The 25772-nt window shown below is 43.5% G+C and overlaps 1 protein-coding gene and 1 long non-coding RNA gene across 3 annotated transcripts in view; one reads left to right on the forward strand and one right to left on the reverse strand.

Moving 5' to 3' along the window:
- Positions 1-227: 227 nt before the first annotated feature.
- Positions 228-13344, reverse strand: LOC106025295 (uncharacterized). The gene is made up of 4 exons (XR_001198866.3): positions 12881-13344; positions 7871-7958; positions 3911-4001; positions 228-2265 (listed from the first exon to the last, which is right to left on the reverse strand). It is a non-coding gene; the product is annotated as an uncharacterized LOC106025295 (long non-coding RNA).
- Shisa9 (shisa family member 9) overlaps positions 12002-25772 on the forward strand; it is a 299624-nt gene continuing 285853 nt past the window's right edge. Inside the window, exons 1-2 of one of the 2 annotated variants that reach the window (XM_003477762.5) lie at positions 12002-12990; positions 25280-25407. In XM_003477762.5, the coding sequence (XP_003477810.2) occupies positions 12305-12990; positions 25280-25407 (814 nt within the window). In that variant the 5' untranslated portion in view covers positions 12002-12304. The remainder of the gene's footprint in view (positions 12991-25279; positions 25408-25772) is intronic. The other variant, XM_003477763.5, reaches the window with a different exon arrangement.

Below are 25772 nucleotides of genomic sequence, written 5' to 3' on the forward strand. Positions count from 1 at the left end.
GACTTGAACTTTCCCAGGAGGATGTATCAGTGATGTTGAGACAGTCAATTTAAGGTGAAATGTGTCCACAGGGACTTACCACAACCACTCCTGTTCATTACTAGAGGGATAAAGGGATAGCACCCAGATACACAGTCACAAGTTTAGCTTACACCACATTCCCTCATTATTGATAAGAGGTATTTTCCTGGTGATCCATGAGAACCGTCACAAGAGACAAGAGATGCAAGAATCTACAAAGTTTTTATTGCAATTCCAGATGTCAATAATTTTAAGGATCAATGTAGCTAGGAAAACTTAATTTCTCAAATGAAACCTTTTTTGCCTTAACACATGTGAACAAGAGAAGATAATGTATGTTTTAATAGACAGAATCATTAGCAGGTGACAGAACCTGAATAGTAAACAGTATAGTGAAAGCTGCAAGAAACTGTCTTTACATCAGCTATGATCTGAGTCATCCTGACTTGTGAAACCATAGAATAGGTACTTACTGTAGCTGGTCTTAGACCAATGAATTTGCACTTTGTGTTTCTGATCTTGAGCTTAAACTTATACAATTAATTTTTTGAGGTTGAGCTTTTCAGAGGGACCTGAGACAGGAACTCTTGTACAGAAGTGTTTTGCAAAAAAAAAAAAAAAAAAAAAAAAAAAAAACAAACCTGACAAAGTTCCATGATCCCACTGGCCCACAAGATAGTCTCTTGATGCACAAGAGTGTGGAACCATATCTCAAAGCTTGTGCTTCAGACAAGAGAGCTGGAATTTTATATTCCTGCACCCATATGACATTAACCAAATCTCCTCCCATGCTGTTGGCCAGAGCTGTAACTTCTGACCACTGTGACTCCCTGGGTCTCCAGGCAAATGTTCTTAGTAGCCTGAGAGGGCGTCTTTTCCTCTAAAACTTGCCTGTGCATGGCAGTAGAAGCAAAGATCCTCAAAGCAGATAAGGGACATGGGACATGGTTAAAGGAATCCAAGAACATCTGGGTAGAGTAACAATAGTACCCAGGGCAGTAACACTGATTTCATTGCTGGTTGACAAATCTTTAGTAACTAACTTTTACGCTTTTAATGAATTCACAGCTAGTAGAAGACAGACCTTGGCTTTACAACGTGACCCCAATTTTGGAATGAAAGATTAGGATGTATCAAAAATGCCTTGATTCTTAATATTTTTATGTGCCAAATATGCATAAAATGTGTTTTTATGTGTATTTTTTGTGTTTTCCACTGACATTGTTTTATTCAATAAAGTGAATGAGGTAGAATGAAGAATATACATACTTTCCATGAGACTCAATAAAGTCATGTTTGATTAAAGAAAACTTATGGATTTATTAAAATCGCAAAAGTAAGGCATGTCAGAAGAAATAAAATAAGAAATGGAGAAGACTTTCTTATTTTTTAAAATCTTTCTCCTAAGGAGTACTTTTTAGAGATAGCTACTGTCTAGCATCATATTTATTTATTATTCCATCTATTGAGCCTCTTCTCTGTTGGCAGACGTTTAGGTTGCTGGCAATTTTTCACGGTTGCATTCTACATCACATGTTCTTGTCTACAGTCTTATATGCAAGGATTCAGATACTTTCCACACAAGAACAGACTCCTTGAGGGAGGGTTGTAGATTTTAAGGTTCGTGCCTCAAATGCTGACAAAACTGTACTCAAATGTATATCATCTCCCCATGATTGGAGGTATTAACATACTCTCACTGACAAGGATTAAGGGCTCTTTTCCCCACTTGTTTGAGTTGTACGTAGAAGAAAAGAAGCTTGTCCATCATGTTTGTTGAGTTGGTCCCAGTGGCTGAGAGGCTCTTTTGAATAAAAGATACCCAAATCTACTCAAATTAGCTTAGATAGAAGTGGAGCTTTTAGGAAAGATGAAAATCTCGTGAAATAAGAAAAAAAAAAAAAAAAGAGAGAAAAGGAAATGAGCTAGAAGGCCGAAGCAGTAGGAGTTTATGAGCTTTACATCTTGTGATTTTTTTCAGCGAATACTTATTGAGCACCTACTATGTGTGGAAGTGTTGGCAGTGGTCATAAAGCAGCAAATCAGATCGTTATGATTTCTGCTCTTGTGTGACTTCAATCTGACTTCTAACATTCATGTCACTTGATTCTTCTTCCTCACCCTCCGCAGTCTCTGTGTTTCTTAGCTCAGCTTCTTGAAGGGAAATATAATGGGCTGCTCGGCAGAATCATGACTAATTAGTTCCTTCTAGGTCAGGAATCCATCATCTCTGGTCAGAGGGGGCTACAGGAAAAGAGAGTATGGTGATTGGAGGGCAGATACTTTACATACCTCATTAGAAAATTGTCTCTATGCCATATGATTTGGAAATATTCTATGCATGATTCAGTTTCTATCCTTTCAGTCACCAGGTTCTGAAGATAACTCTAATAAAGGAAAGTCATTTCATATTATGATAGTGACATTATATACTGCTAAGGGAATCCAGGACAATTACTGTTTTAATTTGAAAGAAATTTTGCCCAAGTAATTAGCTCTGTCAGTGAATATTGCAGATAACCTTTGAAGTCAGGACCTTAGAGATCAACTAATTCTGTTGACCTATTTTCTAGATGAAAAAACTGAGGCCCAGAGAAAGGATTAAAGATTAAGTTCAGGGTTAAGAATCCACCAATGGCAGAGTTGGGAATGGAGCTCAATTTGTTGTTGCTGTTGTTTATAGCCCCTTTTCCTTTTATCCACCTATTGTCTCATCCTCTTCTTTTATTTTCCCGTTAAACACTCTGATCAGTTACTTTTCTTGAGTATTTAAAGCATGTTGATGATTTTAAAAGCAGAATATAAAAGTGTATATGGAAAAGTAATTCTCCCACCCTGGTTTCTACCCTGAGGGTCTGCTTCTAGTGTAACTTTACAAAAAAAAAATCTGTTGATTTTGAGCATGTGTATTTTTTGTCTTGCTATTTTTGCTATGTCATGAAGATTATTTTGTATGTTTATATTATCAGCTATCTATATCTGTATCTATTTCTAGCCATCCTGGGAATTAGTAAGACTGTAATGCCTAAACTGAGTTTCAGAATTTTTAAACTCCCCATTCTTTTTAACCAGTCTATAATACTCCATTATCCCTTGATATAGAAATACTGTAATGGCATTAGATCATTTCTCACTGATAATCAGTTATTAATATTTTTCTATGATAATCAATATATGAAGGACATTTTGCAACATGTTTTTGTCTATGTATCTGAATACATTTGTTTCTCTCTTTTGCTCCATCCAGTCAATTCATAGAATTGTGGAGAGAAAAAAATTCTGTTCCGACAGAAACCTGAATAGAAAAACTGGATGCAGAATATCTCAAGATTTTCTAATTTAGCAAAAATGGGAGGAAGGTAAGAGGAGTTTATTAGAAGATCCAGGAAAGTTACACAGAAACCAAGGAACAAAAATCTCAGGAACACGAAGCTGTAACAAGGTCATCTGGTACTCCCTTTTGTCTCATTTCTGCTTCTCTCTGAGATCCTACTCACTTCCCATCCTTAACTCTTTGTGTTCCTTTCTGCACAAAAAGCTTCCTCACAAGACTCCAGTGTGCTGGTCCAGCCCATATTGGTTGGATTTTGCTCAGTCCCAGACAATGAGGCTTATCTCATTTGCCAGTAAAGTGACCTGTGTAAGACATGACTCAGAATAGGTCCCCTTTTACCCAACATCCTTCAGTCAGAGTCTAACTATTACAAAAACATTCTGCACTGCCTATCAAGGCATTTGCACTTCTTACTCTGACCTTTTGCCAGACTGTCACTTCCTGTGCTTTTTATTCTAATCTAAATTCTGGCCATGGTGAACGAACTCATCATTTCTACACACACCAAGGAGGACAGCTTGGTCAGCAGAATTTGGGAGTTCAGCTTCAGCTTACCCTTTATGTGAGTGTCATCGTGGGGTGCTCATCCTCATGACTGTACAAACAGAAGCAAGACTTCAGAGCCAGGGGAGAGTCCTTGATCCTTCTGTAGGTTGAGGGTAGACAGTTAAAGTTGGCTTTACCTTTATGTGAGGATGAGCTCTGGTTTGGGAGCTTGAACCCAGGGCCTTCCCACTAAGCCACATTTCTATGTATATATGTATATTATAAACTTTGAGACAGGGTTTCACAAATTGCTAATTATCTAGACTGGGCTTGAACTTGCAATCCTCCTACCTCAGTCTCCCAGAGCACTAGGTTATAAGCAGAAGTTTGATTTTATTTTTTTACTCATTACAAAGAACATGGTGGTCCTAGGAAACTATGGAATTTAAGGAGGATATGTAGGGGTGGCATCTTCTGGGTATGTTCAGATCTCCCTGTGGCTGAGGCGGTTATGGCCTCTGAGGTGGCCATGAGACCTGGTGCAGGTTATGCTGCCGGTAGAGTGAATGGCCCTAGGTCAACAAGGGGAGCCCCAGATCCACCACCAGGTCCCACAAGTCTGCCAACCTATTGAGTTAGTTCTCTGATGTGATGCTGGACCACTGCTTTTCTATTCTTCCAAAAAAACGAATGAACAAACACCAGCCTTCTACTTCCAGCATGGTTTTGTTGGCTATTTCCGAACAGTGGCCAGAGCTATCTTTCAAACATGCAAATATTAGCCAATTCAATTCAACCCTCCCATAAGACCCTACTCCAGCTGCATCTTGGCTCTCTTTTAATTCCCATTTCTCCTCTGTCCTCTCAAATCTCTTCCCAGCTCATTAGCAGGGATTCTTATCTCTGTCTCAGTGTAGACATTTCTGTTTGTAGTAGTTTTATCTTGCTGTTGTGACAAATTATCACTAATTTAGTGTCTCAAAACAAGCAGAATTTATTCTCTTACAGTTCTGAAAGGCCTAATTGCTGCTCTCTGAAATCACACTTGGTCACCTCTTTTTTTTTTTTCCTTCTGGTACCAGGGATTGAACTCATGACCTCACAATTATCAAGCAGACACTTGTTCCCTGAGCTAAATACCTGGCTCCCTGAAATTACATTCGATCTAGGGATATATCTCAATGACACGTGCCTCCTTGGCAAGTGCAAGGTTGTGAGTTCGATTTCTCCCATTCTGCTTCCCAACTCTTTTTGCTCCTCTCTGCACACAGGATTCCTCACAAGATATTTCCTGTCTAAACAGACACAAAAGGAGTTCAAATCAGGAAAGCAGAAAGGAGACTATTAGGCAGAAAGAAGGGGACCAGGGATGTGGGGAAGACAGTAGGAGTGTAATGAGGGAGAAGCTAATGTAGCTATGTCAGATGCATGTACAAATATGCGATAGGGAACCTGCTATTCTGTAGAACTAATAGGCACTAGTAAACATTCAAAAAAAGCTATAAAACCCAGGTGTCTGTTAGACTTATTTCTTCTGGAGGCTCCAAGGGGAAAATCTGTTCTTTGCATTTTCCAGCTGCCTTGGCTTGGAGACTTCTATTTTCAAGCAGCTTCACTCCAATCTCCACTTCTGCCTTTGCATCTCTTTTTCTTCTCTTATCATCAAACCTCTTTCTGGTTCTCTTTTATAAGCACTCTTGAGAGGATGCTATGGCCGTGGGATCATCTAGAATTATTTTCCCTTTTCAAGGTCTATAGCATCTTCACATCTGCCAGTCCTATTTGCTAGGTAATAGGTTTCAGGCTTCAGGGATTAGGACCTGGAAATCTTGGGGACCATTGCTCAGCTTGCCACTCCCTCTTCCTACCTTCAGGTTGCATGAAATGTATGAAACACTTCTGGTGTCCAGACAGGATACTGGACATCTCCAATGAGAGCACCTATACTTGGATTATGTTTTAAAAGGCAAAAATTAGTTATATATGCCATTCTTTTTCTCTGAGTGTGTAGGCAGACTAACTCCTCCAGCTTCCTTTCTGCTTAAATTTGGACCTTGTGACTGAGTTCAGCTAATGTAAGTGATGAGGGTGTTGTATACCACTTCCAGATATGAGCTCAAAGTACCTTACTTGATCGTCTGAGCTCTGCTTTGCTCCTCTTGGCCGGAAGTGAATGGTTTCAGGATGGTTTACAACTCCTAGGCCATCATTCATTGTGTTAGGTCACTGAGATTCTGGAGTTGACCTATGCTGACTAAGAAATTTGTTTTCTATCTTATTATTTATTGATCCCTATCCCCTAGCATAATGCTTAACACTAAGTGAAAACTTTATAAGGGCTTGTTAAATGAATGACAAGCAATTGGATTTTGATGGAGTCATAGAAATAAGAAAGGTTAGTGTGAGGGGCTAGAGAACCCATAATTGTCACTGTGAGAAATGATAAGCCTTGAGCTATAGCAGTAATGGAGTCAGAAGGAAAGGAAGGCATTGATGTACCTTTGGCAGAGGAGACTGAGTTTGCCAATTGACAAGATATGGAAATTGAGACACAGTTTAATGTCAAAAGACCTCCCAGGAAAGTGGCTTGGACACATGGCTGGACATTGGTACACTCAACTTTCAAATGTCATTCTGAATATGTGGGTGAAAAGACAGCTTCTCCATCTCTGTGACCATCACTTCTTTAATTGCAGTAGCAATCAAGAGTACCAACTTTGGCTGGGGATTTAGCTCAGTGGCATAAGCCCCTGCCTGGCAAGTGTGAGGCCGTGAGTTCGATCCCTGCTACCAAAACAAAACAAAACAACCCACCCCCCTCCAGCTTTTCCTTGACTGTTTTGGCTGGGAAGTCTTGAGCATGTGGGGATTTTCATTTTATTATGCTTGGTAGCCATGGAATTTAGCTATATACCAAAAGGTGGCTATATTCATTCCTGTATCCTTGTGTACATGCACTTTCCCCTGTAACTCTTCAGACTTCTTATTGAGAAAACTTTATTTCTTTACCCTCTGAATATGGACTTGCTTTGGCAAACAGAGTGCGGTAGGAGTGATGTGGAGCCTATTGTAACTCTGGGTCTCCACTGATGTGTGTGCTTTCTCTTGTTTTTGTAGAATCTGCCAGCCATCATATGAAGAGGTGTGGCTAGGCTTGAGGGGGCTAAGAAGCCTGGTGGAGCAGAGGCTATGAGTTAATCTGGCCAAGACCGAAAATCCACTCAGAGGGGAGCAGCCTACACTGTCAACCCAAAGAAATGTTAAATTAAAAAATAAAAAGGTTAACAAGCCACTAAATTTTGGGGTGATTTTTTACATGACAAAAATTCTATATTTACAGGTATAATTCTATATTCTATATTTATAGGTATTTGAGCAGTGTGACAAGCATCAGAAGAAGTAACCAGCTGTGGAGTTTTCCTCTAATCTCAGCAGATTCCTGGGGACATGCCTAGTTATTTTTCTCAATATATCCACCTGGAAAACACATCACCCCCAGGCCTATTTTGGCTTCATGGAATTGAATTATTCAGATAAATTCTTCAATTAGTGAGCAAAAACTTGTAAGCAAAAGCTACCATCAGCCTCTTAAATTAGTAGTCCTAGATTCAGATTTCACATACAATCCAATGAACAAAAGTTGGGGTCGTTTAACTCCAGTAAACTGACCTGCTGATATTTCCCTGATAGGAAAAGTACCATATGTGTGCACCAAAGCCTGAGAAACACAAAATTTTTTTTTTTTTGGTCTTTTTCGTTTTTATCGGTACCAGGGATCGAACTCACGACTGCCTGCTTGCAAGGCAGGCGCTTATGCCACTGAGCTAAATCCCCAGCCCTGAGAAACACAAAATTAACATTTACTAACTACCAAACTAGTAATATGAATATAATGTGTCACTAAAAAGGGTATTTATTGAACACAATTTCATCAGCCTTATTTTTTGAAATCAAAATTAAAATTTTAAAATTTTTAAAAAATTTTACAGATTAGTGAAAATTTTAACACCAAATTTTAACTAATACAACCTGTTTCTTTTTGAGTGTGTACAGTGTCCAAGACGGGATCTTGTCTCAATCTTCCTGGACCTCAATGCAGTGCTGGTCCTTCGTTCACCTTCAGGTGTCCAAAATAAAAAAAAAAAAATGAGTATTTACTATGTACTGCTGAGGTTCTATCCACTGAGCTGGCTACTTATACAACGTGTCTATTTTTATCCCTATTTGATAGATAAGGAAATCAAAGCTTGGGGGAGATTAACCAGCTTATTTTGAAGTCATAGACTTCTTTTTGAGAAACAGCCAGAATTTAAACATAGGCTTTAACTCATTGGTTTTCAGCTGATTTTGCCCCCACCCCACCCCGAGAGATATTTGATAATGTCTGCCAAAATTTTGGTTGTCACACCTGGGAGAGGTACTATTAGCATTGTGTAGATAGAGTTCAGGGATAAATCTAAATATCCTGCAATGGCACAGGATAACCTCCCGCCCCCAACGAAGATATATCCACCCCAGAACAGGGAAAAAACTTGGTTTGACACCGAAGTGCATGCCACCCCTCAGCAGTCAGTACCAGACCCTTCATGTTTTCTTTCTTTCTTTGTAAGGAGTATAATGTATTTTTCTTAAACGACTTCACATTAGTGACTTAAGATTTAACTTTGCCTCGAACACCTCTGCATATAAATTCGTGTGTTTGATGTTATTATTTTCTTAATATGTATTGTAATAAATATAAAACCAGTAACATATAAAAGATTTGTGCTGTAAGTATGGCCAGAAATCATCTCCAATATCATCATCGGTCTGGGAGGAGCATGCTTGAGACCCATTCACTTCTGTGAGATTTCCCTTAACTCTGCAGACAGGAAGAGGAAAATACACCAAACCAATGTATTTCTGGAAACTGGCAAGGTGCTAGCTACATTTTGCTTCTGCTTCATCTCTTTTTATTCCTCAAGGATAACAGTTGCTTAGAAACCTCTTTGAAACCCTAAAAGCCACCTGATGAGGACGATTAACAAACAACTCCTTCGGGTGAGGGCCATAGCACACATACTTCAATTTGTTGAGTTGCTTATGAACACTGGTTGCAATATAGTATTGGCAAGCAGATATCCTTCACTACATCTTTTCCTTTCCTAATTGTTGGGGGGACACAATTGCATTCCTTTTGCTGTGTAATGCAGTCTGGCGTAAGTACGGCTGGGGCAAGTGTGATTCTTCATATATTAAAGTGCCTGTGTTGTAAATAATAATAATAATAATAATGTCATCATCTCTTTCATAGAAGGTACTTTCATTAAGAGCATTTTAATTTAGACATGTATCAACTCATTTGAATAGTCATTGTGCAAGAGGTATTTGATGATTTTTTATCTTCCATGAATCTGTCAGGTGTTTGAGTTAGGTAGTTCATAACCTCTCTCCCGTCCCACCCAGAAGCCCTAAAAGAAATACTCTCATTATCGTTTACTCCAAACAGGGTCATGTTTCAAATCATCAAATACTTGCTAGGTGGAGGGACTAACTTACTGGTATGAGAAACTGAAGTTTTGCCTTTTCAAAATGAAATGAACCACAACAATTCCACACTCTTTTAGGTAAATTTTGAAGCCTTAGGAAACAGGCTGGGGCAATATTCCAGGGACCAGTGGCACACAGAGCAGCAAGAGAAGAAAGGAAATGTGGTTTGGAAAAAGCTCACGGAGGTATGGGGCTCACAGTTTAGAATCACTGGCAAGTAAGCCATACAGGGTGGATCCCAGCTTCTTCTTTCTAAGGCACAGTCCCTGCACTTTTCTTGTCACAAACAGGGGGCAGTCTCTGTTAATTAAAGCCAGAGTGAATCTCCTCTGAGAACCAGAGTCAAATGTCCTGTTGACAGGAAGTATTTTAGAGTTTGGAGGCAGATTCTGAAATTTTGTTTTCTTTCTCCAAGTTATTTTTAAAAAATCAAGTTTAGATGTGTCTTAAGATGCCACCCCCACCCCACCCTAGCACTGTCTCTTTCAGAAAGAGGTCTGTGATCTGTTGTTCTTCCACTGACCCTGATGCTTGCTGGTAAGTACTATGGAGTGGTGGAGCAGATGTGGCAGCATCAGCAGCTGAGTAGTCTGCATCCTGCCCTGGCTTTACCAAGTGTTGGACCAAACCTTTAAGTTGTCTGAGGTTATATGGAAGTCTGGCCCTCACTCCTAGAATCACCCAGGCATGACCCTGGGCAACTAGTTCAGTTGCTTTGAGTCCCAGTCTCTCTCCCTGGGCTGCAGGGCCTAACATGTAGAGTTAAATGAGATCAGTCATTCAGTGGCTCAAGCATTTCCAGATTGTCTGCTGGGTGCTAGGCGCTGCTCTAAGCATCTATGAGGAGGTGATTTTAGAACAAGCTTGGTCGATATGTTGCAAGCCCTGAATAAATGTCAGCTATCATTAGCTCCCACACAACAATGCTTGTTTGTAGGATGCGCAAGGTGGTGGTAGGCGTGGGTTGCCAGTCATGACAGACACACAATACTGTCTTTTTTGGGGATCTTATTATAATGAATCTGGCGAATTTGGGTTAAGCAATCTCACACCTTCTCCAGGTGAGGATAGGATATAATACTTCCCATAACAGCAGGTCTTTCAGGGGCTGGTTTACTCCTTGATACACTCTATCAAGGTTGCCGTGGTGTGTGTTTGCAAATATTTATTTCAAACATGAAAAGGTGATATTTCTTCAAATAGAAGGGTCCCCTGGCCAAACTCCTTTTCATTTGGAGAAAACTTGCAACGGAGTCGATTAAATCCTCCTATGCCTCAAAGAAGGGGATCCTAGCATTGCATTTTACATGTGGCCCAACTTCTTGGTTCTTTGAGAATGCCCTGAGAAAATCTTGATTGCAGCCAAATTGAGAGGAGGGCGATGGAAACATCATTTTCCTATAAATATTCTACCCGACTGTAAAGTGTAGACTTATTAATGCAATTAAGCAACAAAACGCCAGAGCGTGTGGAGATCTATATTCGGTGTAGCAGATTTGCAACAAATCCTGTTTGGGGGACTAAAGTTAAATTCAAGCCGAGGAGAGGAAGAAGTGGGAGAAATGGGTGAGTGCTGACGAATGGCTTGCATCTGCTAGGACAGAAGGGCAGAATTTGGAAACTGAATTTCCAGAGAGAAGTGAGGCTGGACGCTGAGAAAGAAAGGTCTAGACCTGCACCCCCGGTGAGGATACGCGTGCAGGAGGGGAGGGGCTTCCTGGCGATCAAGGCCAGCCAGCTGGATGCACAGGCTCCAGGAAGGCGAGGTGGCTGAGGCTAGGTGCCCAGGCCTTGCGCTGCGCCTGAACCGGCGCGCAGAAGCCGCGCCGCGGTGTGCCCTCCTGTGGAGCGCAGAGAATGCTGCGGGGGCGAAAAGGGACAGAAGACTGCAGGTCCGAGGGGCTGGAGGAGTTCCTAAAGGACTCACCGTTACCAAGGCCTTGTCCGCAGGCCCTCCTAAGCCCTTGAACTCCTTTGACGAGCTCATCCCAATTCCACTTCCTGGGGGTGCTTACCCAAGGCCCGGGGACGCGCTACCCCCACTTTCCCAGCTCAGCCTAGGTCTTCGCCTTGGCCCAGGGACTCGCATCATCAAGGTTGCACGCCGGGCTAGAGGGTACGGCCTCGGGAAGGGCAAGGAGGCCTCGCATGCTTGAAAAGGTTATCCTGACCAGACAGCGCCCAGCAGGTCTTGGAGTGAAAGCCATCTAGTCTTTTCCCAATCTTCCCAAGTCACCCCTTCCCTAGTGGGCAGACTACAGCCGCAGCTCCTGCGCAAGCCCCGCTGCAAAAGCCACGGGTGGAGTCGCCTCTGCACCTCGGACAAGTCTTAGTCTCACCTCCCGCCCGGAGAGGGCGCGGGAGGTCCCGCCGAGGTCCTCCACCTGCTGGGAAATCCGAGCCGTTCCTACAGCCCCGGCGGTAGCCCAACTCGCTCCTCCCCTCCCACCAGCCTGGCTTAGCTCCGCACGCCCCCCAGTTCGCTCCTGCCCGCCCTAGTCACCTCGCTCCGCGCCTCCGCCCCTCTCGAGCTCGTGCCCCTCCAACCCGCGTCTCTTCTGCCCGCCCTCCTCCTCCACCCCTCCCCCATCTCTTCTACCCTCCCTTCATTCCACAAGTGTCGCTTTGCTTTCTCCAGCGTACTTGGCGAGCTTGAGAGGCGAGAGGATCCTGCAAACAGACGCGGGGCGTGGAGTCCCGAGCCGCAGACGAGGGGAGGCGCGCACAGACTGACTCTCCCCTGCTCTCCGCCCCCGCCTCCCCCTGTGGCCGGCCGGACCTGCACCCTGCGCTTGCCCCCGCTCCTCCTCCCCCCACCCGGCCTGGCGCGCTCCTCCCCGGCCGGCCCCTCGCGGCGCGGCGCGCTGGAGGCGAACGCAGGCTGAGCCGAGCGCAGTGGCCGCCGACCACCGAGCGCCCCGCGCCGTTCCCTGCATGTGCGGCCCGCGGCGGCTCGCAGCCCCCGGCAGCAGCCTCGGCAGCTTCGGCCGTGCCTCGAGAGGCGGCTGCAGCGGCTCCAGCAGCGGCCGAGCGGTCGAACCTGGGCTGGGAGACAGGATGCGCCGCGTCCTCCGGCTGCTCCTCGGCTGCTTCCTCACGGAGCTGTGCGCCCGCGTGTGCCGGGCGCAGGAGCGAACCGGGCACGGGCAGCTGGCGCAACTGGGCGGCGTGTTGGTGCTCACGGGGGTTAATCGCTCCGGGGCCGCCTCTGGAGAGGCCGGCGAGGGCGCTGGGGTCTCAGACGCGCCCCCTACTCGGGCGCCCACGCCGGACTTCTGTCGGGGATACTTCGATGTTATGGGCCAGTGGGACCCGCCGTTCAACTGCAGCTCGGGCGACTTCATCTTCTGCTGCGGGACTTGTGGCTTCCGGTTCTGCTGCACGTTTAAGAAGAGGCGACTGAACCAAAGCACCTGCACCAACTACGACACGCCACTCTGGCTCAACACTGGCAAGCCCCCTGCGCGCAAGGACGACCCCCTGCACGACCCCACCAAGGACAAGACCAACCTGATCGTCTACATCATCTGCGGGGTGGTGGCTGTCATGGTGCTCGTGGGTATCTTCACCAAGCTGGGGCTGGAGAAAGCACACCGGCCCCAAAGGGAGCACATGTCCAGGTGGGCTGCCTCCCCTCGCCCTCCTCTCCGGGCTTCACTTTCCCTTCTTTGCCTCCAAGCTTGCCCCAGGCAGTGGCCCTGTCCCCCCACCCCGCCTCTTCGCAGGAGGCTGTCACCCGGAAAGCCAACTTTGGTTTTGCGAGTGGAGAAGGGGCTCGGGCTCAGCCCTGATGGGGCTGACAGTGTTGTGGAGGGGGTCTCTGACTGTTTATGCTCTTGCCACCCACCCTCTACCGCCGGTGACCGCGATGCACTTGAGGCATGGAGGCATGGAGCACCCATTTCTGAAATCTTGGGTTTGGGGGAGGAGATCTATAGCATCCCTCGGATTCCAGATGCTACCTTTTAGGTAAACAGAGGCAGGCCAACCCAACCGGGAAGGGGGCGTGTGTGAGCTTGTGAGAGCGTGTGTGAGAGGGGAGGAATCAAGGAGTGAGTGCCTTACGACTAGTGAAAAAGAGGCTAAGGAGGGGCCGAGCGTAGGAAGATGAGAACAAACCTGTGTTCCAAGTGACCACTCCTGCGTGGAGGTTTCTAGGCTTGGGACCTCACTTTCCTCTGCTCTTATATCTCCGTCCCTTTCTCCAGTCACCCGCTCTCCCTGCCTGAAGCAGCGGCCATCACTGCGCTCTGTGCTCCTTTCCCCTGCTGGCAAGGACTCTAGGGTCCCTGAAGACCCTCCACACGCGATTTCACCTCCCAAGCACCCAGATTTCACAACTTTCCCGTTTGCTGTGTGCATTGTATAAGTCCCAGCATGGGCAAGTCACAGCAGATGGAAGAAGGCATTTGGGGATTAATGGAGCTACCTGCCTTTTGCTTTTTGTTTGTTTCTTTCTTTTAAGACTTTAAACTGATTCGCACAACTCAGTAACTTTGGAGGTGGAGGACACAGTCCTGAGCACGCAGCCTCAGCCAAGGGGCGGGGGCGGAGAAGAAGCAAGGGGTTAGCGCAAAGTCTGGGCAGGCGGGATTCAAGGAGCGGCCAGCGAGCAGCTAGGTGGCTGGGGCTAAGCCTTAACTGTCCCTGTCTGGGCAGAGAAGTCGCTCTGTCCCCATCCCTCCCCCCCCACACCTCTGCCGGGGGCCGGTGTGTCTGTGTGTGCGCGTGCGCGTGTATGCATGTGCTCTATGTACATGCCTAAAAAATCTGAACAAAGAGACCCACCAAAAATAGGCGAAGAAACATCACCACCTCACTAGTAATTATTTTCTATTTATACGCAGAGTATCCGATGAATTTTTCCTCCCAGAAGGGAAGGATTTGTAGGGAAGAGGTGAGGAAGTTCTTGTGGGTTGTGGTGAGTTCCTGAGGTACAGAACTAAGCTCTGAGGGCTCAAGAAACCTTGACCTACTAACGGGGTAAAGCGCTTGACCCGCCCACCTCCTACAACCTTCTGCGCCCTGTTTCCAATCCTACTGCGGAGTCATTTGTATCACCCTACCGTGACACTGGAGTCTCCATTAAGGTAGAGGTGAGCTAAGGATGCGGGACTACAGCAGCCAGGACGCCCTTTAGGGAGGCAGTGCTCGGAGACAGTGCGGGGAGACAGGTAGGCTGCCTTGCAGTTTCGCCTAACTCCTGCTGACGTAGCCACCCAAAAGCCTCCTCCATCTGCGCAGAGGTGGGGCGATGGGGAAAGGAGCTGACCTCTGTGGGACAATAGGAGAAACTCATGATAGGTTCAAGGCCACTAAAGTCTAGCTGTCCTAGTATGAGTGGGGAGTCAGTGCTCCACTCATACTTCAGGATCCGGGAGGGACCAACTTGCTGGTTCTGTCCTTGGCAACATCTTTGAGGACAAAGATGACTCCTGCTGACCGGGTTGCTGCTACAGTCTTCTGTATGTACCAGGCAAGGTCTCCTGGGAAGCAGCATGTAGCCTAGGGGTACCCAGTCCTGGGGACAGCAACTCGTCGACAAATGCTCTACATGTATAAATTCCAGAATGGAGTGGGAATATATACTCCTGAAAAAAAAAAAAAAAAAAAGAAATGTCGATTTTTTTTTTTTTACTAGCAGCTTCGAAGCAATCCTTTTCAACCTTGCTGCTGTTTAGAATCACCTTAAATGTTTAAAAAGAATCTTGTCACCAAGGCCTCCACTCTTGACTGCTTAAATCAGAATGTGGCATCTGTACTTTGAAAAGCTCTGCAGGTGATTTTAATGTTTGACCGGTCACTATTAAGGAAAAATAACTAACACCTTTTGAGCACAGAGCTGGATGTCAGGCACTGTAACAGAGAAGGTGTGTTTGTGTGTGTTTTGTGTATGCACACATGTGTGTTTAAACATTCTTTCTCACAACTACTTTATGAGACAGGTACTATTTTAAATGCCAACTCATGTGAAAAAATCATGGCATAGATCAGATGACTTGCCCAAAGTCACACAGAAAATTGTGCAGTCTCTAGTCCCCTGGTTTCATCTTGTACCTGGGGCAAATGTTTTCAGATCCAAACTCACAATCTGGGAGAGCTTCCTAAGGCATAGATTTCTGAATTTTATCTACAGTGATTCTGAATCAATAGTTTGGAGTGGGCCCCAGCAATCAGCTTTTACCAACTCCCTTGAATTACTCTGAGATAAAGTAATCTATACTTTGGGAGCTACTGGCAAGGATTTGGGAATATTTCACAGTCAAGGGATCACTTAATCTTACAGAAAAGAGAAAGGCCAGTGTGACTCTCTTACTTACATTCTGTTGCTTGCTTGTTTTCTCCTTGGATATCACCTTTCTGTGGTTCTTGGACTTCTCCAGGTTCCCTGCACAGGCATCATGCACTGCTTTTGAAGTTAATCTTTTGGAGTCCCAAGGTGGCAATTGGTGAATAGTTTTTGCCTGATGGTGCTAAGAGATGCTTCAGTGGGGGCTGGCCCACTGAGCCTGGCAGCAGAGAGACTGCTGTGAGGCAAAGCATTGCCAAGTAAGATTAACCTGCCAGTCCCTTAATTTTTGTCTGGAGCTGTAACATACATTAAATGTATGTTAATTTGGTCTAATTTTCCTAAAAGTACCTTCTTTTCAAGGGTACGGGACATGTGTGCTCCCATTGCACACTTTACCCTTGCTGACCAGTAAATTTGTATTTTCCAGCAGAGGCCTCTAGCATGTTGGTGTACAGGTGCAGAGTCCTGGGTATAATATGATCTTCTTCCTTCTGAGCTGATTAAGACCAAGAAAAGGAGAAAGACAGCCATTCTGAAGAGCGGGGGCTTACACGCACTCTTGTAAGACATGTACAAATACTTGGCCAGCAGCCATGACAGCAGTCATAGGCAGCCACTGTTTACTGGGAGAGTTGACTGCAAATGGTAGCCAGCCATGGTTACCAAAGTATGAGGATATGTTTCATTTGGTCTGTAAGATATTACTATGAGAGAATTTTTGTTTTGAAGTTTTCTGTAATTTTTTATTGTGAAAAATTTTAAGCATTCAAGAAACTTGGAAGAAATAATAAAAGGAACTCAAATACATCCATCTAGGCAAAGGTTTCTTAAATTTGGCACTGTTGACATCTGAGTCTTGATAATCCTTTGTTTCAAGGGTTTTATCTTACACATTATAGGATGCTTAGCAGCATCCCTGGCCTCTACCCACTAGATACCAGTAGCATGCACCCTGTGTCCCACAGCCCATGGTGGTATGAAAATGTTCCCAGATATTGTCAGATTAAACAGAGGGACAAAATTAGCCCCTCCTCCACCAAGAACCATTGATCTCATTGTTTTGGTGGTACTGGGGTTGAGCCCGGGGTGCCATACCACTGAACTATATCCCCAACTCTTTTATAATTTATTTTGAGACAGGATCTTGTAAAGTTGTTCAAGCTGGCTAAAACCTTGCCAGCCTCCTGTCTCAGCCTCTTGGATCCCTAGGATTACAAGTGTGTGCCCCCATTCCACGCTCAACTAATCTCAGTTTCACAATTATTGATATTTTGTCATCATGATTTTTGTTTTATTGTTCTCATACTCTGTATATTTTTTCTTTTGTTCTCCTTTCTGTATCCCTGCAACTGTTTCCCCCCTTTTTTTCTTTTGGCTGAAACATTTGAAAATAAATCACAGACATGACATTTAGCCCCTTAATACTTTAGCAAGGCCGTCCTAAGAATCAGAACATTTTTCCATACAACACAATTCCATGGCCATATCCAAGAGAGAGTATAAATTCTATACTATTGTCAGATATGCAGCATATCCTATTTCCCAGTCATACTAGAAATGTCTTTTAGAGTTTGATTTTTTAAATTAGGCTCCAATCAGGGTGTATTGTATTTGGCTGTCAAATGTCTTTAGTCTGTTAAGATGTATGATGTTTGAAAACTAGTTTAGAATTGATTGCTAATATTTTAAACCTGGGAGTTTCAGGAAGAAACCCTAATTTCTGATTTCTTTTGAGAATTTGGCAGGGCTGATGACATTGTATCTGTATTTTCACAGGGCAGTGGCTAAGGAGTGACTTCCCCTTTTAGGAAGCTCTTGAGTTGTCTTGGTCACTCCCATCCTCCCGGTCACTCAGTTATGTTGCCTACAGCTCCTGGAGAGTCAATTGGGCTGGCCTGAATGTTGTGGACCCACTTACACTCCCTGCAATGTAATTCTAGTTCAGTCATTTAATAGCTGTTTGACCCTGGGAAGGTTGCTTTACCTCTCTGACACTAAACTTCTTATCTGTTGAGCATTCATTGAGGATGAGTTGTGGAAAACATCCAACATGAGAATTGTCACATAGTCCCTGCTTAGCAACTATTATCTTTCTCATGACTCTTACTGAAATTTTCTCATTCTAGTCTGCTAAAGAGAGTGACGTTGTAGTCTTGTTCTTTGTGCCCAGCTCTGTGACACTGGCCAAGGCTCTTACCTTTTCTGGGCTGGTATTTGAATCCGAGCAGGGGAGGTTGGCAAGTTCAAAATAGGAAGAAAGGCTTGTGCATGACTAGATTAAATGCATTGCACAGTGTTGTCTAGGTGATGTCGAAGAATCTTTGCTGGATTTGCAATCTTGCCATAAGCTTATGTGTAAATTCTCATTTAATTTCACACCCCTCCCCCATGAGGTAGGCTCTATGACAGTATGCCATTTGCAGAAGCACAGATTGCTTTCCAGGAGGATGAACAAGCTCCTAGTGAGTGGAAGAGTCTCACTTCAGACATGGGCAGTGCGAGGCAGGGCACAGGTCTTTGACCAATAGACAGCTCTGCTCTTGTATGCAAACCTGCAGGACTTCCAGTCTTCTCAGTTCACAAAGAAGTGCTCAATGGCTTGCAAACCACAGCATGTGCCTGAGGGCCAGTTCAAGGAACCGTGGTAAGATCAAGTCTAGGAATGTTTCCTGCATCTCACCCTGGCCGGACCAGATTTCCTGGTGGATTCATTGGTGAGAAATGACCTTGAAGGCAGAAACATGTTTAAAGCCAGCAGGGAACACATGGCATTATTTTGCCCCTCGTCAAACAGAATAAAAATTTGGGTGGCAAATTGTATAGTATAGTGTCCTATCTCTTTTCTAAACATGCTGTATAGAACCTGGGATCTCTCGCAAAGAAATGGCATCCCATGACAAATACCCGTCTTTCATTTGTCTTTTGTTTTCTGTTTTCCCTCCTGGCTCCCTACCTTTCCACACATCTGAGGTTATCCAGTGGCTTTGACAAGCTCCCCAACCAAGAGAAGCCTATGCATGCATATGCTATTGGCCAGAGAAAGTCTCTAAATTATTTTTCTTGCAGAATATTTTTTGCTTCTTCATGGGGACTGAGACCTTGCATTTTACAGATCCACTTTATTGATATGGGTTATGCAGTAAAATGTACACATTTCGAGTGTATAGTTTGATGAGCTCTGACACATGTCTATACCTCTGTAACCATTATTCTAGAATGCTAACTTATGCCCATCCCTTTGTTTTCTCAAAAACTCAGTTCTGCTGCTTGTTCAAGAGGCAATACTTAGGAATCCTATTCATGTATTTAAAATTCAGGATGTGGTTTGACCATTTGGCACCCCTGGAGGCTTTGAAGCAAGATACTGGGGCTTAGAATTCTAGAAATAATGGGGTCTCATGTTTATACACTGTGGTTGGAAAGAAAAACAGTGCAGCATCTTCTGTTTGTTCTTTCAGACAGGCTGAGCACACTCTCACACTGGAGCCATTGTGTTGGCTGGAATTCTCTTTCAGCAGATTTCTGACCTCATCATTCAGGCTGTGGCTCTAATATCACCTGCTCTAAGAACCCTACCTGACTACCCAAGCCCCTTCTTCTGCAAACATTTTTGCTCACCCCTCAGTATTCTTTACTTCATTTTGTATTATGGTCTAAAGTTACTAATTTGTTGGTTGTCTAGTTAACTGTCTGTCTTCTTCTACTATCATTCACAGTAAAAGATGCAGGGACAGTCACCATCTCTTCCACTTCACAACTGTATCCCGAGTCCCTAGAACAGTGAAAGTTCTGGTTTCTTGGATGCTGGTTTGCATGGAACCCTCTCCCCATTTGTTTGTTCATAGACTTGATAGGTATTTAATGAATACTATCTTGTCCTTAGTACTGTGCTGGAAACTATGAGAACAGTGGATGGTATAGATGTGATCCCTGCCTTGACAGAGTCAATAGTCAATAGTTAAATATTGGGAGACAGGTAACACACAAGGAAATGTACACATAAATTGCCATTAGTTGAACCTTATGAAATATTCATTTAATATTCACCATTTTCATCCTCAAAAATGACTTCATCCTCAACATAATTGTCCTGAACTGGGTTAAGGGATATCAAGGGATCAATGTATAGCATTTCCAGTTTTGTACCTGTATTAGGCAGGGTTCTCCAGCAAAATAACCAGTATATCTGGAGATTTATTATAAGGAGTCAGCAAGTCTAAAATCTGCAGGGTTAGTGTTTCAGTTCAATGCTAAAGGCTTCCAGGCAGGCTGCTTTATAACCAGAAAGAACTTGTGTCCTAATTCTGAAGTTGTCAAACAGGAGAATTCTCTCTGATTTGGAGAGGGGTCACCTTTTGTTCTTTCAGACCTTCAAGATATCAAATGTTTACATGCATTAGGCTGGCAAGATGCTTTACTCAGTTTATCATTTTAATAGTTACATCCAGAATGATGAGAAACGTAAGTATCCAGAATCTTTGATTAGATATCTGGGCACAGGTGGCCATTCTATAGGCGTGTGACACTTGTCATCATAGTTAGGAGCTTGACACTGAAAGGATGAGGCTTAGGGACCAGGACCATCTTTGGCCTTTGGAGGCTTGAGAGGAATCCCAGGTGCCACCTCAGATTATTAGAATTAGAGTGTGAAACACAGCAAAGTCTCCAGGTAATCTAAATGCATGTTAAAGCTTCAGAAACATCCAAACTTGTGCCACACACAGATGTCAAATCCGTAGGCATTTGTTTGGTTTTTGACATAATTGGTTCTTCCCATTGTCTCAATCATTAAAATTTTTGGTACATCCTGATTAAAAATGTTTGTATTATGTACCCCAATATATGCACCTGGTTTAACTGAGAACGTAGACCTATGAACAATTCTAGGTAAGTTATAAAGCATAAGAATGGAAATTTTCAACTGAACCAAAGGTAAACACTTTTAGAGTCTGTTGCTAGTTGTGATGATTTCCTACTATCAGTAACTAAAATCTCAAAGCATAATGTACATGGAGGGTGACCTTCGTCATTAATAAATAAGACTATTTTGCATCTCCCTCATGAGAATTTCAATTATTTTTGACTGACAGCACTTACCTCTGATTAGACCATTACTGTTTTAACCTTGTAAGAAGCTGTTAGGAGAGTGGATCATGTTCTCTTGTGCTTGTTTTACCAGTGATTTTGACAAGGGGGCTATTTTTTAAGCCACATGTCTGTATGGTGATGGTTAACATTTTTGAAAGTGAGCAATTTAATCTGTACATCCAATTTTGGGGAGGCAACATATGTCTGTAAAACAGGCCAGATATCCCAATGAGGGTGTCGCTGGCAATCACCTTCCTTAGTCCAAGGTTCCTGATGCCTGTCTTCTGATATAGATGTTTCAAATTTAGGTGCCAGCATCAACTGATGTCACTTAATTGATTACTAATTTCTAATAACTGAGGATCATACACTTAAGTCCTGACATTTCCTTTTCCATGCCAAATCTTATGACTTTGGAGTCTCTTTGTGCAAGAAGTGGAGGTCTCTAGAAATTCTTGTCTGTGCTGCAAGTGGGGAATGATGGCTTTGGCAAAAAGCATCCTTGGGCTTTGAAACTGGGATTTCATAATTTTCAGCACTCAAGAGAAGTTCAGGGCATCTGCAGATGGCAGTGCTGCCTAAGTTCATGGTGGCCATTCTGATTCCTTCCTCTGCTATCCTCTAGAAGGCTGGAATATTTTGGAATTTTGGGGAGAATCCTTGGGGAATATGATGAAAGCTGTGACTTCCTACTCAAGAAAAATGCACAAACAAATTTTCCATTCAATTACAGAGGAATTCAGCGATCCCTTGAAGCTCAGGATGAAGAACCTGTTTAGAAGTGCAAAAGGCAAGTTAGGTTTGGAAGGCCTTTGTCCTTTGTCTCAAAACTTCCCTTCCCTGCAGCTCCCTTGAGTTTCAGACCCTGCTTGCTGCACAGAGGTAGGAAGGAGCTGGAACTTTGCTTTCAAAGACATTTAGGTCTGCAACTCCAGTCTCTCCACTGATTAGCTGGATTAACCTGGGCAGTTTTTCACTCTGTAAAATGGGTTATGATAATCCACACCTTGTAAAACTCCTCTTTTTGTTTGCCCTTCTTCAGCGTTATTGGCCTTCTTGCTTATTCTTGAAATATCTGACCTCTTTCCTGCCTCAGGGCCAATGCATTTCCTGTTTGTTGTGCCTGGAATGCTCATTGCCTCATAATCACATGTGTTCGCTTTCTGTCACTATCAGAAATACCCATGGCCAAGAAGCAAAAAAAGAGAGGAAAGACCAGGGTTCTCTAAATCTCTCCAAGGCCATGTCCCCCTATGGCCTGAAGACCTGCTCTGTACCACACCTCCAAAAGCTTCCACCACCTCCCAGATATGCCAGACTGGGGCCAAGGCCTGTAACCCACCGGCCTTGGGGGACCACCACTGATCCAAACTGTAGCAGCCCATGACCAGTTCCTTCTCACTTCTCACTCAAATGTTATCTCTTTATGAAATCTTTTCCTGACCATAGCGTCTGTATTTAGAAGTTTTAAAGATATGATTCAGTGATTTTTATTATATTCACAACATTGTGCACTCATCATCACTGTTTGCCTCCCATCTACTATCTAATTTTAATAATGTTTCATCACCCTAAAAAAGAACTTTCTCATATCTATTAGCAGTCGCTTCCCATTCTCTGTCTCCCACCCCCAGCCTCTGGCAACTACTGCTACACTTTCTCTCTTTCCAGAACTGCACATTCTAGATATTTGCTATACATAGAATCATATACTATGAGGTATGATAAAATATAGTTGATGTTTAAATTAAAAAGTTTATTACAGTAAGAGACACATTACCATTAGTCGTCCTCAAAATACTCTCCCTCACATTTAATCTGCGATTTTCTGACGTAGTTCTAGAAGTCCTTTTTTGTGCCTTCAGCTGTGCTCTTGTGCCTGCCTCACTTTATTGAAGCAATTCAAAACATTCACTTTTCATGGTCATTTTGATTTTGACTAGAAGTCACGGGGTGCCAAATCCAGTGAATAAGGTGAAGGAAGGCACTCTGTAATATTTTCACAAGCCTGCCTTTCCTTTGGATGTGCCCGGTAGCCGTCTTTATACTTTTATGATATAAAGACACTCATAAAAATGAACTTCTAGAAGAACTTCTTCAGGAAGTGGCAAGAATAATGAAATAAATGTGACCCAAGTGAGGGGGAGTATTTTGAGGAGAAGTATTGGCAATGCGCCACTTACTGTAATACACGTTTTAATTTAAACATTCACTGTATATTTTGATTGTGCTCATTATGCAGCTTTTTGTGTCTGGCTTCTTTCACGGGGCACAATGTTTTCAAGCTTCATTCATTGTAGCTGATGTCAAGGATTCATTCATTTTCATGTCTAAATAATACCCCATTTCATATTATTCCTTTTGTGATCATTCATGTTGATGGAGATTTGGATTGTTTCTACTTCCCGCTGTTGTGAAAAATGCTGCTTATGCACCAGTCTTTCCTGACTGCATTACTCTTTGTTTGCTTGTTTATTTGCAGTCCTGGTTTATTCGTTTAACATGTTTATTTTTTATTCTCTCCCATAGAGTATAAGCTCCAGGAAGGCAGCGACCTCGTTCATCTTGTGCACTGCTGTATCCCCTGGGCCTTGTACCATGCACAGCACATAGTAGACAATAAATACCTGTGGAATGAACAAAGGATTGAGCTCTGTTGTTATTCTCCATCTCTTAGTGGACTCTATCTTTTCCTCCAATTCATGTGAGACTCTTGCTGTGCTGACCTAGGTCACCCTGAGATTTCTCACCAGCTGTGGTTCTTGCCCCACAATATTATCGCACCATTATCAAGCATTCCCTGGAGTGCAGGACCTCTACTCTCCTAGCAGAGTCTCAAACTTGAATGTGTAGCAGCCACTCTTGGAGGGTTTGTGAAGATGCCCTTCTTGGGCCCCTAGCCCTGGAGTTTCTGACTCAGAGGGTCTTTGTGGATGGAGACATTTCCATCAAGTTCCAGGGACTGCCAGTGCCACTAGCTGGCAGTCCAAGGTGTGAGATTCACTGCTGTGGTGGATTTCTGCAGAGTGGCTGGGGCTGCTGAGCTGATAGGTGGTCTATGTGTGGCTCTCCCAAACAGTTCACTTTCCTTCTCTCTTCCCATATGTGGATTCAGAGGGTGCTGGTTAGCTGGGGACATCTAGCTATACCCTACAATATGGCAATATCACTTGTGGGTATGTAGACCAGGGAAAATACTCTCTGATCAAAGAGGAGGCCCATTGATTGTAGTGTGGTTCACAGAGTTCAGAGTGCTGGTGCCTTTCTAGATGTCCATAGTCAGGGAAGTGATGAACAGAGCTGATGGTCTACTGGATTGTAACGAAGCAGCTGGATGTTTGTAGCTGGCATCTGTTCTGGTTGGTTGGTCCCTCCACCTTACTAGTTGTTGCATGTGGAGACTGTCATCCTTGCAGGTGAGTGAAATTTGGGAACCGCATACAAAGGGATACTATGCAGTGGTTTTAAGGGATGAAAGAAATTCATGTTCAGCAACATAGCTGAGTCTCACATTGCATGAAAGAATGGAAGAAACACTGAGGTGTATAGTTAAAACATGATTTATATGAAACAGAAGATAAACAATAATACCTACTATGTCATATAACTTTTAAGGACATTCATGTATTTAAACACATGATAGAAGCTAAAGTGGAAAACTGCATTGGTAGACCTGATCTTAGGATGTGTTACCTGTTTGATAGTTGTCTTTCTTCTGTTCTATATGCAAACATTGAACTTGTAAGCTAATTGTGAAGGTCATTGCTACAGTTTGAAATTTATTCCCATCTCAAAACAAAACAAAACAAAACAAAACAGACTAGTTCAAATCCTTGCACCACAACTTTCTACCAGTGTGACTTTGAGCAGGTTAATTCATCCCTCTGAGCCTTTGTTTGCTCATCAGTGAATGAGTAAGAAATTTTATAAAGTGCCTGCTTTGTTAGCACGGTGACTGGCTTATGGTAAGTACTCACTAAACAGTAGCTATTGTTACTAATATCGGGCCATTGCTATATATGAAATGTTGACGTCTGTGTTAGGTATAAAGGAAGAACTAAATCTATGGAGAGGAGGTGGGAGTGGTGGTGCACTCCTGTAATCCCAGCACTCGGGAGGCTGAGATAGGAGGATTGTTGTGAGTTCAAGACCAGTTTGGGCTACAAAGTGAGTCCAAGGCCAGCCTGAACTACATAGTGAGACCCTGTCTCAAAAAGAAAAAAAAAAGTGAAAAAAAAATCTATGGAGAGGAGGTAAGATACATGTATTTATCATTAACCCTCTCAGAAGTTTATGGGGAAGATAATACAGTTGTTGTGAAGAGCTTGTGAATGAGTCCATGTAAAGCCATTAATCTCTAAGTGACTTTATTTATTGCATACATATTTTTTCTGTCCCACTCCCTTGGGGAATGGTGCCTCTATGGAAGAAATTACTGTGTCTTTTGTGCACAAGAACCCTACTTGGCCCAGAGCAGGTATATGACATTATGTTTAGATTTAACAGATTCCAATCCTTTCTCCTTTCAGGGCACTTGCAGATGTCATGAGGCCACAGGGTCACTGCAACACTGATCACATGGAGAGAGACCTTAACATTGTTGTTCATGTCCAGCACTATGAGAACATGGACACGAGAGCCCCTATAAACAATCTGCGTAAGTACAGCTCTGTGGACCATGTCTAGTCCCACATGGTGGTGACCTGTGCAATGGTTATGTTGCCAAATTTCATAGTGTGTTTGGGTCAGTTAAGAGCTTCTCTTTGTGGATGAGTTAGATGTTTTATTTTCTCTTTTCTGGATGAGACTGAGTTTGGCATAATCAGATTTCATGTGGTTGTAATATGTTAAATAGGGATTCTCTTCGTTGGTTTCTTATTGTTGGCTTCTTTGTTGGCTTTTCTGTTAACTAGTAGAGAGTTTGATTGATACATCTTCATCTGTTAACTATTAACTAATGGGCCCTCTTGCTTTGTTAATCACGGTTGGGCATTTAGTTAGTCCCTGCTGCATTTTGTTGGT

This window comes from Cavia porcellus, unplaced genomic scaffold (genome assembly GCF_034190915.1).
Source record: "Cavia porcellus strain 051 isolate PalLab524CR breed Dunkin Hartley unplaced genomic scaffold, mCavPor4.1 scaffold_16, whole genome shotgun sequence".
Lineage (NCBI taxonomy): Eukaryota > Metazoa > Chordata > Mammalia > Rodentia > Caviidae > Cavia > Cavia porcellus.